Raw genomic sequence first — 17,769 nt, 5'->3', positions numbered from 1 at the left:
TTGATGAGTTGACTAACATACTTAAGCACATGTAAGGTACTCGATTATAATTTTAACCTTAGTGTGTTATTTGATTTTACATTTGAAGTCAAAATATTTTTAAATGTACTAAATTGCAACTTCATAATTACAGATGTGTTTTCAAATATATTAAAATATGACAACTTTCAATAGAAAGGTCATACTTTGCCATAAATGCCTGTCAGCCATACACTTTAACCCTATTTAATACTGTACTTCACAGAAGTAATAATGAAATTACATAAATATATATTCCAAGCACTCTAAAATTCAGCTAATTATATTTAATACAAATATGAACTGTAATACATAATTATAATTCAGTTTGCACTTAAGCATAATCTTTTAAAGTATATTATTTCCGTAATAAGTGCGCTTTTTAACAGTATCCTAACGTGTTCTTTTTCGAAGGGGAGTCATTCTGGTAAGTGTATGATGGCAGAGATACAGTACACTGGTAGTTATTAGCAGCTGCTTTTAACCTGGTGTTAAGTGGTTTTCTCAAGAGTTCAGAACTGACATATTGATGTCTGTATTTCTACAACTTCGCCTTCGTATCAGAAGCCTTGACCCTTAAACATAAGAGTCTCAGCGGCTCTACTGATGCATGTTCTGCACAAAACCTGAACGCAAAACTGCCCTACAAAACAAAAAGGCAGTAACTGCATTTACAGTCAAAAATGAGTTATTATCATTTTCATGACATTCAAGGCATCCTTTGTGATGTGAATAAAAGAATACCGTAAGCTAATATAAAGTAACAAAACAGCCACATGTCGATTAATCTACCTACAATTACTTAGGCTGGATGACAGGATACCTTTAAAGTAATTTTTCTCAGTTCTGCACTCTGCGTAGTTACTGCCTTTTTGCTTTGTAGGGCATAGTGCAACATGTTTAATATTACTTTAAAATGCAATGGAAGACAGAAAATATCTCCTTATTGTCTCTGCCCACATCTGCTGCTTCTGTTACTGCTGAAAAAAGACCCGAAAAATGTTCGAGATTCAAATGAGATCTCAAAAATGTCTCAAACTGTGCTATGATTTGCAACGATCCCACATGAGATGATAAATAAAGTGATGATACGCACCCTTGTACAGAAAGAAGAAGTTCAATCACCACTTTGGCTTTGGCCTTCACTTTGCTCAGGCCCTCCTGTGAACTCGTTCTGTATGTGGATGTGATAAACATCAATATACATTCATCATACAAGTAGTTCATATATCAAACATGCTTTAATCAAGAGTGGTTTTGATATTTTTCACATTTCATACGTTTCCAGCTGAAGGTCGATCTCAACTTCTTTGGTGTCGAGTGATATCTTGCCAGTGCTCAATATGATATAGAATTTTACCTTTAAAACAACAATTTTTATTAAAATGACAATTCATGAAATAGATTAATACGGCACCGTGTAAGTATTACTGACCTCTGAATCCCGTTTAAAAGGGTTTCCCAGCTCACAGTCTGCCATAGAGCCATTCTGATTGGCAGCACAGATCACATGTTTATCCTACAGGATGACAGAGGTTTGGTCACATGACATCAGACCACTGTGATAATCACTGGCCACATTTACACTGCAGGTCCCCGTTCATGCCTTTTCAGCACTCATTTATCACTGTGTGTCTTAAGTAAATCCTGACAGTAGGTTTTTATCGCCAAGAGAGGGTTTGCACTGTGAGTAAATCTGGCACTATATCTGATTTTTTTTTATGACCAGCTTACATCTTCTTTTAAAAGTGACGTATATACAATATCTGCATTTACACTATACACTTGGTGAAACAACCCAAGGTTAGACTTATTGACCTGGAAAAGCTTAGGCCAAAAAGGAAGTAAAACCGATCTGAGAATATCAGAATTCATGTGCTTTTTCCCTGCTTTCATGTTCGTGGGTTATTTCCAGGGCCTAAAACTGACTTTTTGCCACACATGCCAATGGCCGGTGACTTAAGAAAATTTACCGGCCATAAATATGTTTTACCAGGCATGAAAAATAAATGAATCCTTAATAAAGCTACAAAAGTTATACTTAAAATATAATATTAGGAATAATAATAGGAATATTATGCTGCTTTCACTTTAAGAGCTGCAGAGTTCCAATATACTACTGTCACACATGTGTTTTCTTTCTCAACTGTTTGCGTTCACTTAACCCTCTGGGGGCATATTACGGAAACTTTCTATCGTAAGTCTCAAGTTAAGATCTGACAAGTTAATTTAGGATTTTTCGCAAATTCGTATTGCAGAAGAAAATCTTAAGTTGATTTAGGATTCTTATCTTATCTTAAAAAAGGTCAAACTGAAGTCTGTGCTCTAAAGCATTCAAGATTTACGACATTTTAAGTTGGAAATTACATTTTCAGGTCTATGCTCAAAAAGTGAATAAATGAATTATAAATACAGCGAAAATGTAATTCAGTACCATAAAATCCCCTAAAAAATATTCAATAAAAAACATTATTGAACTAAAATATAGTACATTCATTTAATTGAAATTAAAAACAAAATGTCCAACATGCGAAGAGCATAACTGCTTTATGCAGGGTACATATGAAAGGGTAAATAACTGACTATGTTTAAGAGGATACTTGCCAAGACGGGCATTTTAACATATTTTTGTTTGTATTTGCCAGTTCAAGCGCAAGAAGACGTGAAAGAGAGCTCTAACTAGTATGAACTGAGTTCCCTTTCTCGTCTTCATGCGCTTGAATATTTGAATTGGCAAGGCTTAAACTTTCGTGACGATGCAGCACTGGCTCGTCAGCTGTCGCGAGTGTTCACGTTTGTTCACATTCATGTTCTCATAACATTGCATTCTTAGAAATCATAACTAATGATTGACACTGTTTCATATACTCGCCATTACCGTATTTTTTCTAATTTGGTGTTTGGTGAGAGTTTATTTTAGGCCCTGGTTGCATCCGATCTGTGCCACATGGGAGGAAAAAATTGGAACTGGGTCACTTGAACCATGTAATGTAAATGCAGCCTGTATTTAAGGCATCTGCAGTTTTCTAGTCTCCTATTGTGAGGACTTCACTGTAAAGTATGGATCGGTGTTAATTGATTGAAGTGGCATCATTATTGAAATGTAAAATTTATGCATTTTGTCTTACTGAATCCCCGAAAGAACCAACTGAACAACAATAAGAAAAAAAGAAAGATAAAGAGTTCATAGAAATATAGCAACAGTATTTTTGTTTCAATGGTGAAATAATGAATGAAAATATAAGAGATGAAATGAAATTCAGAAGTGTGCCACGACGGAAAGGTTCAGGTCACATGACTTTAGACGTGTGATACACTTACAGTAGTTCTCAGAGATCTGAATCCAGAGTATGAGAGAGATTCATCAAACTGCCCCACCAATTTGGCTTCATGAGCATCATCTCCATTTCTGTTCCTCACGGTGACCTCCAGAGCAATGTCCTTCTGATCACTCAGAGAAATCACTGGCACACCATTCTCCCTGAGAGACGGATTTGAGCATTTAACACACCGCAAACAAACAAAGAAACCTTTTATACTGATATATGCTCCTTAAATGACAAGCAATCTATCATGCCTTGCAATAGACTTTTAGTTTCACAGAGTCATTTGATGTATTAAACGATCGAATCATATTGTTACTTGTTATGTTACTGATACATTAAGGTTTCTCACTTTCCACTTGTGTTTGGCTCAAATAATAGATGTAAACAGAGCTAGTGTGTGTTGGGTGTATGTTGTAATAGCTTGAGATGTATTGCTGTACACACAGAGGTAAAGGAGGGAACACATCTTGTTTGGACTCCCTGTAGCAGAACCTGTACTGCAGATGTAGGTTACTCTGACAGATGTTGTCCGTCCCACAACCCTCCTTCAGGAAGTTCACCTATAGGCCAGGAAAGAAGGTTTATTATATTACTTCATTAATCAGCATTTTAACATTGTTTGCCTATGCAAAAATTATTGTTGACATTGATTATATATTATACAAATTATAAAAATTACTGTTTTATAAGGTACTACAATACACTGAGGTGCAAATAATATCTGCAACTAAGTGCAAATATAGTGATAGATCCGATTTACACAAAGTGAAATTAGCAGTATTTTTATTTGCACCTGATTTTGCCGAGTTAGACGTGTTCCTGGGTCAACATATTTTGTTGATCCTAGAACAACATTCCTGTCCGAAAGTTTAGTCCTAACCCTATCCCTACACTAACCTAAACCTACCCATAACTTATCCCTAAAATCAGATGGTAATGACAGGTGAATAACACTGATGTAGAAGCACCTAACTGTGGTTGTAAGCCTAAACTTGACATAAACTATAAACTTGTCCCTCAAATCTGATTGGTTGATTGGATTGTTGTTCCAGGATCAACAAAGAGGTTGACCAAGGAGGTCACTGTGATTTTGCCAGGTAAGACATGTTCCAGGATTGATAGATTTTGTTGATCCTGGAACAACATTATTGTACAAAAAAATGTAGTCCTAACCCTATCCCTATCCCTACTCCTAACCTAACCCTACCCATAACTAATGAGGGAAATGATAGGTTAATAACACTGATGTAGAAGCACCTAACACTGGTTGTAAGCCTAAACTTGACATAAACTGTAATCTTGTCCCTCAAATCTGATTGGATGATTGGAATGTTGTTCCAGGATAAACAAAGAGGTTGATCCAGGAACATGTTGCACTTGTTCTGCGGTTGGTTGCGCCAAAAGCTAAGGCCACTCGCCTTATTATCTTATTACGTCTGTTATCAGACAGGTTTCTTTTGTAGAAACCTTTTGTCTAGATGAGCTTTTCAGGCTCATCTAGACCAGGGGTTTTCAAACTTTTTGTGTGTGTGGACCACTATTTGTAATCAAGAATTTTCACGGACCACCTCATAATACACATAATAAAATATATCTACACACAGTCCTTCCTGAATTAATCCGCACCTCTAAATAGGTGTACTAACATTAAAACTATAACTGGTCATCACATCAGTACAACAGCTTGTTAAAAGAAAGTTTACTACACACAACGGCTGCCACATATTTAATTTATTTATTTACTCAAGCGCCCGAGGGCATAATCAGGTTCATTTCAGGGATGCAAACATGTATGGTCAAAAAAGAGAGAGGTAATCGAAGCCCTCGCCCCGCGGCAAATATCCAGATACTTACATTGCCGCCAACCCCTGCCACCCCTATAGCACATATAGTAAAATTAAATTCAAATAAAGTTTTAACAAAAAAAGGTTTTATAAAAATATGAACCTCACATATTTCAGCCTTTAAATCATTTTTATAAAAAGAATGAGTCAAAAAAAGATAAATTACTTGACATTTACATCGATGCACATTACCTTATCTTTTATTATTAGCTAATAGTAAAATTCGGTCCGATTTTCCCGTGCCGTCTGTCGTTGCTATGCGCGCTCTCCACAACTTAGTTGTGCTTAGTAGCTTATAGATTTCCACCACCGAAAAACGCTTGCTGTAGCTCTGCTACAAGATTTATTTACGGAGAAGAGAAAAACACACGTAGTGTTTGGGTGCACGTGCATTCTTACATTCTTCATTGACTGAGCTTTCAATGTTTACGGAAAGGATGAAGCTGATTTGTTTGTTCTTGTCACATGAACTGCGGTGCGTTTTCAGCATTATGAAAAGTTGAGGTGTTTTCATCTCGCTGCGCCTAAAAAAATGAGTGCGTCACTTCAATTATGAGCCCACTTGCCGCGCGCCTACATGAAAGAATGAACTTGAGAGCGCAAAAGACACGATATATGAACGGCCCCTTGATGAGCTACCTCCAATCGAGCGACGTGTTGGAGACCCCAGTAAAAGATACGCACCAAGAAGAAACACTAGCGTTTCACGCTTGCGCGCATACTGCTGTTTTTGGCGTGCAGTATTCTGATTTGCTTATTTCCTATTTACTTGTTTGGTGGAGGCAATCCAGAATTACTGTTGGTGAAATTATAATCAGACAAATATTTTATATAATGACAAGATATTTGCCTCTGCCGCTTTCCTCTTCAGAGAACCTGTTGCTATCCACCGATCCATGTTGTGGTTCTAACGGCACTGAACTTGAACGTCACGGCCGAGCACCACTAGCCTATTTTAGTAATCACACAATAACCTGACCATTTAATTTAAATTTTATATCAATATAGTCCTACATATTCTTTTTACTTTTTATTTTTTTTATGGGGATTCCTGGTAAAATGAAGGTAAAAAATATTATTTTATATTTTATTTTGCCTTTCCACGGACCACCTGCAGTACCCTCACGGACCACTAGTGGTCCGCGGACCACAGTTTGGGAACCACTGATCTAGACAATGGTGGGCGGAGTGAGTGTAAGAGCCTCTGCCAACAAGGCAAGTAAATAGACACACATGCATTGACTCTTCATTAGATTTCTGTGCAGTAAACTGTGAGTATACCTCAGTGATGGTCTTGTTGGGCACAGTGGAGTCCAGTATTGGCACTAGTTGTGGCAGCGAGCTCTGCCGTTTGCCTCTCTTAGCACTCTGAATGGCCACAGACACCTCGATAGGAATCGCTCTGAGCTTATCCCTGATGCCTTCCTGAAAACCAGAGCACAGCAGATCCCACTCAGTCAACATGTATCGTCCTAACATTTCATTAATGAGAGCTTGGACAGAGTGTCATAATAAAAGTCCCTAAATCCAAAATGAGAATTATAGGAATAGTGCATCCCGAAATGAAAATCTTTTTACAATATTTTTATGGTGTAACTTTTGAAGCTTGAAAGATCCAGTCCCAAAATCATTGTAGTTGCACAGAAAAGCATAACCATTACAAAATCCGGTATAATTTCTCATTTTGTGTTCCACAGAAGAAAGAAAGGCATATAGGTTTGGACCAACATGAGGGTGAGTGACAGAATGAAACATTTTTGGACAAATTGTAACTTTAAAGTTGGCATGAAAATTAAGATTCATCCTATCTATTTTCTAACTGCATGTTATAACATATCGTGAACGATTAATCCGTGCATACGTTTCATTTTTTAAAAGTGTTTTGACCTTGTAATGTTCAATCAAATTGTCAGACTTCTCTCAGGTGACGCATGCAGAATTTCTCCAAACATTTAGTCTCCTTAAAGAGGACCTATTATGCTTTTTTACATGCTCAACTTTCTTTAGTGAGCATAAAAAGGTCTGCAAAGTTAAAAAGCATAAAACCACTCCAAAGGGAGTTATTCTCTATATCAGTGCACACTGTTCAACTCCCTGAAACGTCTTGATTGTTGTCATGAGTTTTCTTCCGAGAACAAACACATCATAATATTCCCCATTTAAATAATTACCGCCCAAGACATACTCAAAAAAGGGGGCGAGGCCTGGTTGAGCCGTTGTGTTAAACTGTGCATCAAATCAAGGTCAAATTTGATAGCAACAGTTACTAATCGGCTGTCGGTGAACATGTCAAACTAGTGATCAAAGACTTCAGGTTTTAGCCTAGGATCAGAAGAATCTTTTAGGATTCAAAAAATGTGTCTCAGACAGCTAAATCGTGGCCAAAATCATACAGTGTACTTAAAATGGAGAAGTATTTCCGCATACATTCGACCCCATTCACACAAAGTCGTGAAAACAACTAAAAACGCTGCATTCTGCTGCCAGGCCATTGGATGGTGATGAAACACTATAGACTGAACACGTAATACGCGTGTGCATGACATCATCGTCTTCAGAGATTCGCGTTTTTGTTGTTTACACGGAGACCGTTTTCAAAAACTTGCACTTTGAAACCCGTTTTCAAAAGTTCGTGTTTTCAGGCACCCAAAACACTGTTGTCGTGTAAATGAATGGCCAAAACGCATTACAAGTTTAACGTTTTTAGTTGAAAACTGTTTAGTCATGTAAACAGCCCCTTAGAAAAAGGGCATAATATGGCCTCTTTAAACTCGCCCCTAGCTCTCGTTCATCTGCCTCCACTTTTGCAAAATCTCAACATCCAATCAACAACCGATGAACCAAGTGCCCTATACCCACTTTTTTTGTTGCAAAACAGCAAAATCTGTTACACTCGGATGTTAGTCACAATATGGAAGAAAATATCTATCACTACGACTTCAAAGCTTTATTTACTTGTAATCTGAGTTTGGTCTTGTAACAAGCTTTTTTGTTTTGTCCTCGTAGCTCCAGAGTGCCGGTCGACTGGAAGTCCTGATCCATCTCGTTCTTCTCCTGGAACACAACTCTAGATGGGAGACCCAGCTTCCTGCGGTACCACTCGGCCTCCAATGTACAGGAAATGGCTGGAAAACAAACAAAAACTGATTAAGGATGTGTGAACCTTTAGACCTCAGAACAAAGAAATGCACTTTTTTACTCCAGTGAGCATATCTTGTCTTCTGTAACAGCATTATTAACACAGAATACATTTGGATTAAATCTTAAAGTCCCCCCTGTGGTGAAAATCAAGCTTTTAATGTTGTCTGTATGTATATGTGCTGTTTTGAATATGCTTTAAGACAAACCATAAGTAAATTCCTTACGTCAACACCATTGCTGAGTATTTTCTTCTTAAAACTGCAGTGAACCAAAGACAGTCTCAAAAACACAGTCTAAAATCGCTGGTGTTTCTGACGTCACAAACTACCTTGTAACCAATCAGATCAACGTGTGATCGTCAACGAGTGGATCTCTGAAACTGAGTGAGTGAGTGGAGGCGGGGCTTATTTGCATATTCATAGAACCGCGTATACTAAATAAGGTAAGGGTGTAGAGTTACATTCAAGCTATTTTAAGGCATGAAGACATTTTTTTACAAGGAAAAAACATTTAAATATACAAAATAATTTTGTTGATCAAAGATGAGTTTTAAAGGATACAATTATTGACTACAGGGGGACTTTGAGACCCGTTCACACTATGAACAAAAACTATAAAGAAAATTATAACTATATCAGTGTCCACACCAATAGACGACAAAGTTCTGTCTATTACAGTATAAGCGTGCTCTACCGCTTTAAATGCTAGAGCTCTTTAAAGTCCCTTTGATTTCTGATTGACTGTCTATGTTTTTATGGTTCATCAGCTGGAAAAAAAAAACATAGTTGTAGACTGATTCCAACTTTATAGTTATAGTTATCGTCTTTGGTGTGAACGGCCCTTTAGACTAAACAATAAAAAACTGTAATAGATAATGAAAGTTTCTCATTATAAGAGCATAAACAGACTTACTGATCTTAGGGTTGTAGGTGTGAGGGTTTGCTCTATATGTGAAACAAGCTTCCACAGTCAAGCTGTGAAGAAACACATAATTATCTTCACACAGGACAGAGTTCAAAATGTCTAGCACATCTATGAGCGATATATTTCTAAGTTCTTGTTTTGTCAATATCTCACCAAATACTGTTGCCACACGTTTTCTTCATCAAGTCAATTTCCTTCGGTGTCACCTTAATGTCTTGCTTGATGCTAATAACCGTTTTGGACCTGAACACAAGACGGATGTTGTTATAGCATCTCAAAAATCTTCAGGTAACAACTTTGATATTAGAAGGGACCTATCAGCACCTGTAAATAAAAACTGTGTCAGAGAGCGACCCAACGGCGAGATCAGGGTACGAGTTCTGATCCAGGTCCATATTTCCAGCCAGAGAATAGCCAAACATCTTCATATTGTGCTGTTTGCCCTCCAGTATCTGCAAGATACGTCGGATGTCTTAGTGTTTGTTGATAAAGGCTTTATTAGTTTGTACAAAGCAAAAAACACACCATGTATAGACTAAAACCATATTTTGTTTTAAAGGTCACAAAAGACAGAGTTAGTACAAAGTTACACAAGAAGAATGTCAAAACCAATTAAAAATTTAAATATGTAAGTATCTATTTTTTTTTGCACCAACTTTTTATCCTGAAAATGGAAAACCTTTTAAACTGAATAACACTGGAAAATGCTCATAGTGCTATTTATTCCTTTCAGTTCCACCATTACTTGATCCAAATAATTTCTCACTGAAAACGGAAAACGGAGAGAGACAGAGATTGGAGATTGTCTAACCTGAGCTGGTTTGGTATTGATGCCGTCAGCAGATCCGTGGTAGATGTACACACTACCAAACCCTGAGTCTGCATATGGAGCTCCTACTGCAATATCTGAGAAGCAAGCAGGAAGAATATTAAACAACCTTGAACCTGAACAAACCAAAAGAATTCAAATATTTTGCGTCCTGAACTTAAAAATCAACTCCTGCATTCAACCTTCAAAGGAATCCAGATTAATGTCTCCAATGTTCTCCACAGCCAGTCCAAACATGGAGTCCTTGGTTCCATTGAGGCGAGTAGGAGTGACGTCCTTCCACCTTCCAGCTTTATTGATGTAAACGTACACAGCTCCGCCCACTTCCTCGTCTCTCTGGTAGAACTGGGGTGCACCAACCACAACATCCTGCCAACTGGAGGGACAACACACACGATTTAGCTGCCCACCCTTGTGAAAAAGTACAGAGCCCCTAAATGTCAAGTCAAATCACCTTCATTTATAAAGCGCTTTTAACAATATAGATTGTTTCAAAGCAGCTTTACAGTTATAATAGGAAATTAAAAAACAGAGATTGTTTTGGCTTTACAGCAGCTCTAAAATAAAGTTATTGTCCAGCTAAATTTAGTTTTTCATTGATTCACTTTCATTGCAAAGATCATTAGTTATTTAGGGGCCATTTACACATGACACTGTTTTAACTGAAAACAGAAAACTTTTAATGTGTTCTGGCCACTCATTTGCACAACAACAGTGTTTGGTGGCTTGAGAAAGCAAACTTTCAAATAAGTTATAATAAATGGACCTTTTCAAAAATAAAATAAAAATATACAGACTTTTGTGTGCGCATGAGAAACATTTGCGAATTGTGAAAGAATGGTTGGGAGGAGCATGAAGAATCATTTTCACACATGAAATCCAGACCTGAAATTCATTGAAAGTCTTTGTCTATAAAAGATCTTGACCAAAAACTGATGCTTGTCTTGATGGAAATAAATGTTGTTATGTCATTTCCATCAAGAGGTGCATACATTTTTGGTCAAGATCTAGTATTGACAATGCAAGAGTCCAGCACTCTGTAAAGTCTCCTCCAGCACATCCCAAAGACTTTCAATGAATTTAACATCTAGACTCAGAGGAGATTCATGTGTGAAAATGATTCTTCATGCTCCTCACAACCATTCTTTCACAGTTTGAGTCTGATGAATCCTGACATTGTCATCCTGGAATATGGCCATGATGTGTCTTCCTATCATTGATGGAAATAAATGTTGTTATGTCATTTCCATCAAGAGGTGCATACATTTTTGGTCAAGATCTAGTATTGACAATGCAAGAGTCCAGCACTCTGTAAAGTCTCCTCCAGCACATCCCAAAGACTTTCAATGAATTTAACATCTAGACTCAGAGGAGATTCATGTGTGAAAATGATTCTTCATGCTCCTCACAACCATTCTTTCACAGTTTGAGTCTGATGAATCCTGACATTGTCATCCTGGAATATGGCCATGATGTGTCTTCCTACATGTTTGTTTAAGAAATGAAAAGTTACACACTCCATCAGTTAGGTCTAGAAGAACTGTTGCCAAGCATATAACATGCTAGAAACATAATAATAACTGCAATAATGATCCTTAAGCATTTGCCAATTTAAATCCAAACAACGACTTTCTTTTTTCATTCTTTTTTTAAAAGAATATACTTAAGTGCAAACTGAATGCACTGTTTTTAGACACTTAAGTACGTGTTATGTACAATTTTAAGATTTGAAGTACACTACAAGTGGAGATTCAATACAATTATTGCTAGGATTTTATTTTACAGTCCCATTTCGCATGAACATATGTACTTATTGTAGTAATGACACTAGTAATAACTAGGTAATAACTAGGTACTAACCCTGAGCCAACACCTAAACCTTAATTTAACCCATGTCATTACCTTATATTACTCAATTCTTTCTTAGCTAAGCACACTGTAAGTACACGTACTGTAAAATAAAGTGCAACTCAATTATTGAGATTGAGCAGACTTCTTTTTCACAAGGGCATTCACAATCTACCCACTCCTTTTCATAATACACAACATTTATTTTCTACAGATCTTGTAGCACTCACCCATCTCCATTTAGGTCCACCACAGCAACATCATATCCAAACGAGGACGCGAGTCCTGGTCCCTCCAGAATGTGTTCAGACATGAGCATGGTGGAGGCTTCTTCTTGCTTACGCAGAAACACCACTGCACCGCTGTGATTGGCTCTCGGTGCTCCGGACACGATGATGAGTTTCCCTTTTTCTGTGATACTGTGGCCGGAATCCAGAGAGAATCCTGTACATATGCAAGATTCAGTGTCACAAAAAGCAGGAACGTCAAAACACGCATTCACACACACACACACACACACACACATACACACACACACACACACACACACACACACACACACACACACACACACACACACACACAAACACACACACACACACACACACACACACACACACACACACACACACACACACACACACACACACACACACACACACACACACACACACACACACACACACACACACACACACACACCTAAGTAACTGTTAGCTGGTACTGGCACGAGACTTGGATCAAGGCGGTTTTCATCCCCGACCTCATAAGGACCATCATCAAACAAGCCCATTTCCAGCAGAGTGTTGTTCTTCTGCTCGACGCGCACTACACCTAGCGAACAGATGTGATGGGGTGAGCGCTAAACAACAAGATTATTGTGACACAGGAAAACAAATGATTTGAGTTCTGGTTATAAGAAACATGTACTGTATTTAATTGTGCAAATCCCTGCGGGAAAAGAAATGTGGTTAATTCTATTGAATGTGCACTTGTAATTCAAATTCCCCCTATACAGTATTTTTAAAAACTGTAATGTGGATAATATAATATGTATAATAAAAGGCCACAGTGTACTGTGTACTGAAAAAAAGAATAGTTTCACGACAATAGTTCTTATCACACTTTTTTTCTTATCAGACTTAAGTACACTTTTAAACAGGGCACTTTGTAATGATGTCAAATTAAAAGTTTTATATCTAAGTACTTTTTGAAAAGTAATTTGATGCTTTAAAGAAGTGCACTTATTTCAATGTGTTGACACTACAGAACATGTTAAATACTTGATTGTAACTGTAAGGTGTTATTTGCTATTATACATATATTTTTTAAATGCATAGCATATACATTTCTATAGAAATTACATGAAAGTATATTTCAGTTAACCTTATAATATATACTGTGGGTATCAAAAGCACTCAAAAATTCAGCTAATTGCATTTAACATAAATTTAAACTACAACACATTTTCATTTAATAGCAATTAACATGCTATTAAGTGTCCAAAAGTGTGTGTGTGTGTGTGTGTGTATGTGTGTGTGTGTGTGTTTCAACATTGCTCCTTCCTACCTTTCCAGTTGTACGCCCCTGGTGCTCCAAAGATGACATAATGGTAGTCTTTAGTGAAGGTGGCAGCCAAGCCTTGCTGACAGGCCCCGAATCGTTCATGACCCCGAGTGCGCCCATCACAGAATTTCCAGTTCCCCCCATCCTCGTCTGATTGGCTGTCGATGCTCAGGTCTTGACTGAGCATGTAGCAGCGTCCAGTGATGTCACGCGCCTCCTGGGGTGTGTTCGGGAACAACAGACGCTGGTAGCGATGGGCACATGTCTGACACAGAGAGAAAGATAAAGTATGTGTTATTGTGACATTGTGTGACACAAAAAGTCTAAAATGTCAAAATGATGACAATGTAACTGGAAGTCAATTAATAGTCTATTAACATTCAACTCTGTTCTTGACGTACCACAATCTTGCCTCCAGGTCCTTGGCTCTGAACCGTTACACCCATCCACTGGTTCTCCTTATTCTCCACAAGAACATCAACTGTGACGGTCACCGTGAACAGAAACCAAGTCACGATTAGAATTTCAAGATCTATCAGAAAATCCTGGCACTGACTAGATGTGCATTATCACAACAATTTATAATCACGACAGCAGTCAGTGGACATCTACTGCGCCTGAATTCTCATGTGATACTGTTAGATCTCTGGTACACTGATTTTTTGAAGCTATAAGATGATTTTTCTGCTTACCATCATTGTCGAAGTCCACTCGAGTACAGTCATCAGGATGGGTGGTGATGTCACAGCTGTACAACCCACCTGTGATGTTTGCTCCCTGATTGGATAAAGCCCTGGCTGTGGGAGCACCAATCAACAATCTGTGCAAAAAATAATAATAATAATATATATATATTAATTGTGAAAAGCTTAGTGAAAAATTTTGACAATACAGATAAAAATACTCTATATAATTAAAGCAAACTATTTATGCTATGCATTTTTTTCACTTGCTAGAATATCAATAATGTTGTACCATGCTAATACAGTATGTCAAGTCAAGTCACCTTTATTTTTATAGCGCTTTTTACAATACATTGTTTCAAAGCAGTTTTACAGAGATAACAGGAAAATAATGTTGTAATAATACTGTTAAATATAAAATTAAATGTCCCCAACTAAGCAAGCCAAAAGCCAATGGCGATAAAGGCGAAAAAGGCGAGATGTCTACTGGAATTAATGGTGTTGCAATATTCTGGTACTGACAAAAACTGTGATATTTAAAAAAGAATTACTGATACATCACATATTCTAATATCATAAATAAACCAGCGACAAGTAACTATCTACTTGATACTCCAACACAATAGGTGGTGGTATTGCACATGACGCTGGTTGAAATAACATAAAATAACAAAAAGTCGACGACGCACTGGCTGCATTCGAAATCGCACTTCCCAACTATATAGTAGGCGAAAAACAGTATGTGACAAAATAAGAATGTCCCATTTCACAGTACTTACAAAAGAGAAGCAAAAAAGTCCCCGGATGACCTACTGCTTCGAGTGAGATTCTGGAGTGTGCATCCGATGGACACTTTACTATCCCATGAGGCCACGGGAGAGGATTTATGAATGGAGGTGAAGCGACACAGCTTAAGGTCCATGCACACTGAGTCCGAAATGTTTGTATGCATTTTTTCGTATTCGTCATTCAGTGGCTCTGTCTGAATTGTCAAAACACCTCTCAAAATGCTTGCATTTTGAATGCGAAAAATGCAAAGAACCGAACCCGATCCACATTTTTTTATGATGGACAAAAGTTTCGGAGGTAGTCAGGTCGTAGTTGTTTTTTAAAGTGCGAAAATTTCGGACAAGAATTTCGGCAACATGACGAATGTACACCTGGATAACATTCAGACTAAATAGAACGTACTTTTTAGCGATCGTGATGTAAGTACATACTCAAGAGAGTACTTTTCAGACGATAGCCTGTGTGTAGCTACTACTGCCGCACAAAACCATGTGGAGATGACAGATGAAAGAGAAACACTCTACCCACATCCAAAAAAAGTTAGCGCACATGTGTGGGAATGTTAATACTGTAAAAAAGACGTATTTAAAGTCCTGCAGATCTAAAGTTGGCATTCTTTTAATTTAACTGAGAAATCACACCAGACACATGATATGAATGTGCAGGGAAGAGTTCACCAAACTAGAACTTTGGAAGAAAATTGCATTTCCTGTCTCCCGAATTTGCATGTGTATGAAAGACAATGGATTGAAAAGTGTAGTGTGACAACTCCCTTAGTTCAGTAGCAGCACTATTTAAAGTAGCAGCTACTTCACTAGTTGAGAAGCACTTGCTTCTATAGGCTAGATGATTTTGGAACAGAACCATAGATTGGTAGAAAGACAAAATACAGTAAAGACCTTGTAATCATGACATGATTATCAGTCTTTCATAAATGATACTGGTGCTTTCTGATGAAGAGGATCTGACAGATTATTTCATCAGCGGGTGTCTTCCTGTTTCCACGGCCATCAGCCAGCTGCAGAAAATCAATTATTTACACACACACTGCTGTCATCACACCACAACTAAACACACATTCATTAGTGTAGATTTTGGGGAAACCCTAATCATGTGTCTTTTTATAAATCAACGTTGAAAAGAACGCTGAATGAAGCAATAACCTCAATATGGTTTCTCATGAGGCATGTCGGTGATGTTGCACTTTTAATGAAATTGTGAACAACTGATTGTAAAATCTGAAGAGAAAAAAATGAATATACATGAAATCAGTAACTGTCTCACTCAATATCTTCATTGTATTACAGTACATAAATAAACATTATAATACATATGATCCATCTGCTGCGTAACCAATCCCTTTTTCCACAATTCATTCCAGACACACCTTTCCTGAGACAAGGAAAACTATTTCCCTGCCTATTATCACACCCATAGCAGTTTAAGTTTTTCAAAGAGTAGTCTTTAATAAAAAAAAATGTACGAGACAGACATTAAAACGGCAGTGAGGCACACAGTGGCAGTGTGCTCAAGTTCTTCACACACACACACACACACACACACACACACACACACACACACACACACACACACACACACACACACACACACACACACACACACACACACACACACACACACACACACACACACACACACACACACACACACACACACACACACACACAGCGGTTGAGAACAGCTGGCTCAGCAACTGTTATTCTGATGAAACGCTTCCAGAACATTCTTCTTGTTTGACAGCCCTTATGAATCAACAGTTCTGGGCACTTCAGTAAATGAACAAAAATAATAACTTGGTTCTGTCAGACTTACAGTCAACACAGGGAACTTATTGTAAGACAAATTAAGAAATACAAAAAAAGTTGGCATTGATTTTTTTTTTTCCAGGCAGAGTTCTGAGCATGTTTCTGACTTTAGAGACCGTTTTACGGAGCCCCGCACGGGCTGCATCTGAAAGCTGTAAAATGCTTCTTCTACTGGCAGGATACTGAGCTAGGAAGGCAACAAGGCACATCCAAATCCAATGATCGTGTCACTTCCTGTCTCCTGAAATCCTGACTTTTGAAGGCAGCATAGATGTATCCTTCACTGCGTTTGATATCCCACAATCCTGTGCTTCCCATTCGGTGACCATTGAGCTAAAAAATAAAGATGGCGTCTGAAAGTTGCAGTAATGATAATTTGTTCCCTTGTTTTAGCAAATTAGTTCAACATATCAAAGATTTACTAAAACGAGAGAACGAACTATTAATTTTTGGCCATGATATGGCTATTTTTTTCCACATGTCATGTGCGGGTTCCATATAAAATAACTGAAAAAAATGTACTTAGAAGTTTTCTATATCTGAAACAAACTATTTTGGGGATGTCATCCAAAAAATAAAGGTTCATTAAGAGACTTCAAAATGTCTACAAAAATTATACTTTTACAAAAATATTTTGGGGTCTATACATCTACATAAGTGAATCAATCACAATAAAACTAGACTGTCACCATTATTATCGACAAAGCTGTTTGCAGTGCAATTGAAAAACTAAATGAAAAACAGTAAACAAGTGATGTCACAGTCAGCTGATCATTATCACAAAATAATCTCCAGCAGGGTGATCAGGACCCTGACACAAACATGCACAAAATCCACTGCTTAGCACAACAGTCTAATAAACAGACTGGTGGTCCAGAATGCAGAAATAAATATATGCAAACCAGTGTCATTGGAAAGCATGTCTGTGGTGAAACTTCTGCAAAATGATACATTGTTTCTGGCTTGACATTTTGT

At 37.6% G+C, this 17,769-nt stretch overlaps 1 protein-coding gene across 2 annotated transcripts in view; it reads right to left on the bottom strand.

Moving 5' to 3' along the window:
• itga6a (integrin, alpha 6a) overlaps nt 1-17,769 on the bottom strand; it is a 33,475-nt gene that overhangs the window by 4,704 nt on the left and 11,002 nt on the right. For both annotated transcript variants that reach the window (XM_077216944.1, XM_077216943.1), the window contains exons 2-18: nt 14,189-14,316; nt 13,898-13,977; nt 13,500-13,761; nt 12,633-12,764; nt 12,161-12,374; nt 10,265-10,458; nt 10,065-10,159; nt 9,578-9,705; nt 9,407-9,496; nt 9,242-9,303; nt 8,144-8,313; nt 6,470-6,613; nt 3,789-3,904; nt 3,340-3,499; nt 1,454-1,537; nt 1,299-1,378; nt 1,115-1,192 (exon numbers count right to left, since the gene is read on the bottom strand). In XM_077216944.1, the coding sequence (XP_077073059.1) occupies nt 1,115-1,192; nt 1,299-1,378; nt 1,454-1,537; nt 3,340-3,499; nt 3,789-3,904; nt 6,470-6,613; nt 8,144-8,313; nt 9,242-9,303; nt 9,407-9,496; nt 9,578-9,705; nt 10,065-10,159; nt 10,265-10,458; nt 12,161-12,374; nt 12,633-12,764; nt 13,500-13,761; nt 13,898-13,977; nt 14,189-14,316 (2,217 nt within the window). The remainder of the gene's footprint in view (nt 1-1,114; nt 1,193-1,298; nt 1,379-1,453; nt 1,538-3,339; nt 3,500-3,788; nt 3,905-6,469; nt 6,614-8,143; nt 8,314-9,241; nt 9,304-9,406; nt 9,497-9,577; nt 9,706-10,064; nt 10,160-10,264; nt 10,459-12,160; nt 12,375-12,632; nt 12,765-13,499; nt 13,762-13,897; nt 13,978-14,188; nt 14,317-17,769) is intronic.

This window comes from Siphateles boraxobius, unplaced genomic scaffold, assembly GCF_051911475.1.
Source record: "Siphateles boraxobius isolate OS27281-9 unplaced genomic scaffold, OSU_SipBor_1 7, whole genome shotgun sequence".
NCBI lineage: Eukaryota > Metazoa > Chordata > Actinopteri > Cypriniformes > Leuciscidae > Siphateles > Siphateles boraxobius.
This window is presented reverse-complemented; position numbering and strand designations above follow the sequence as displayed.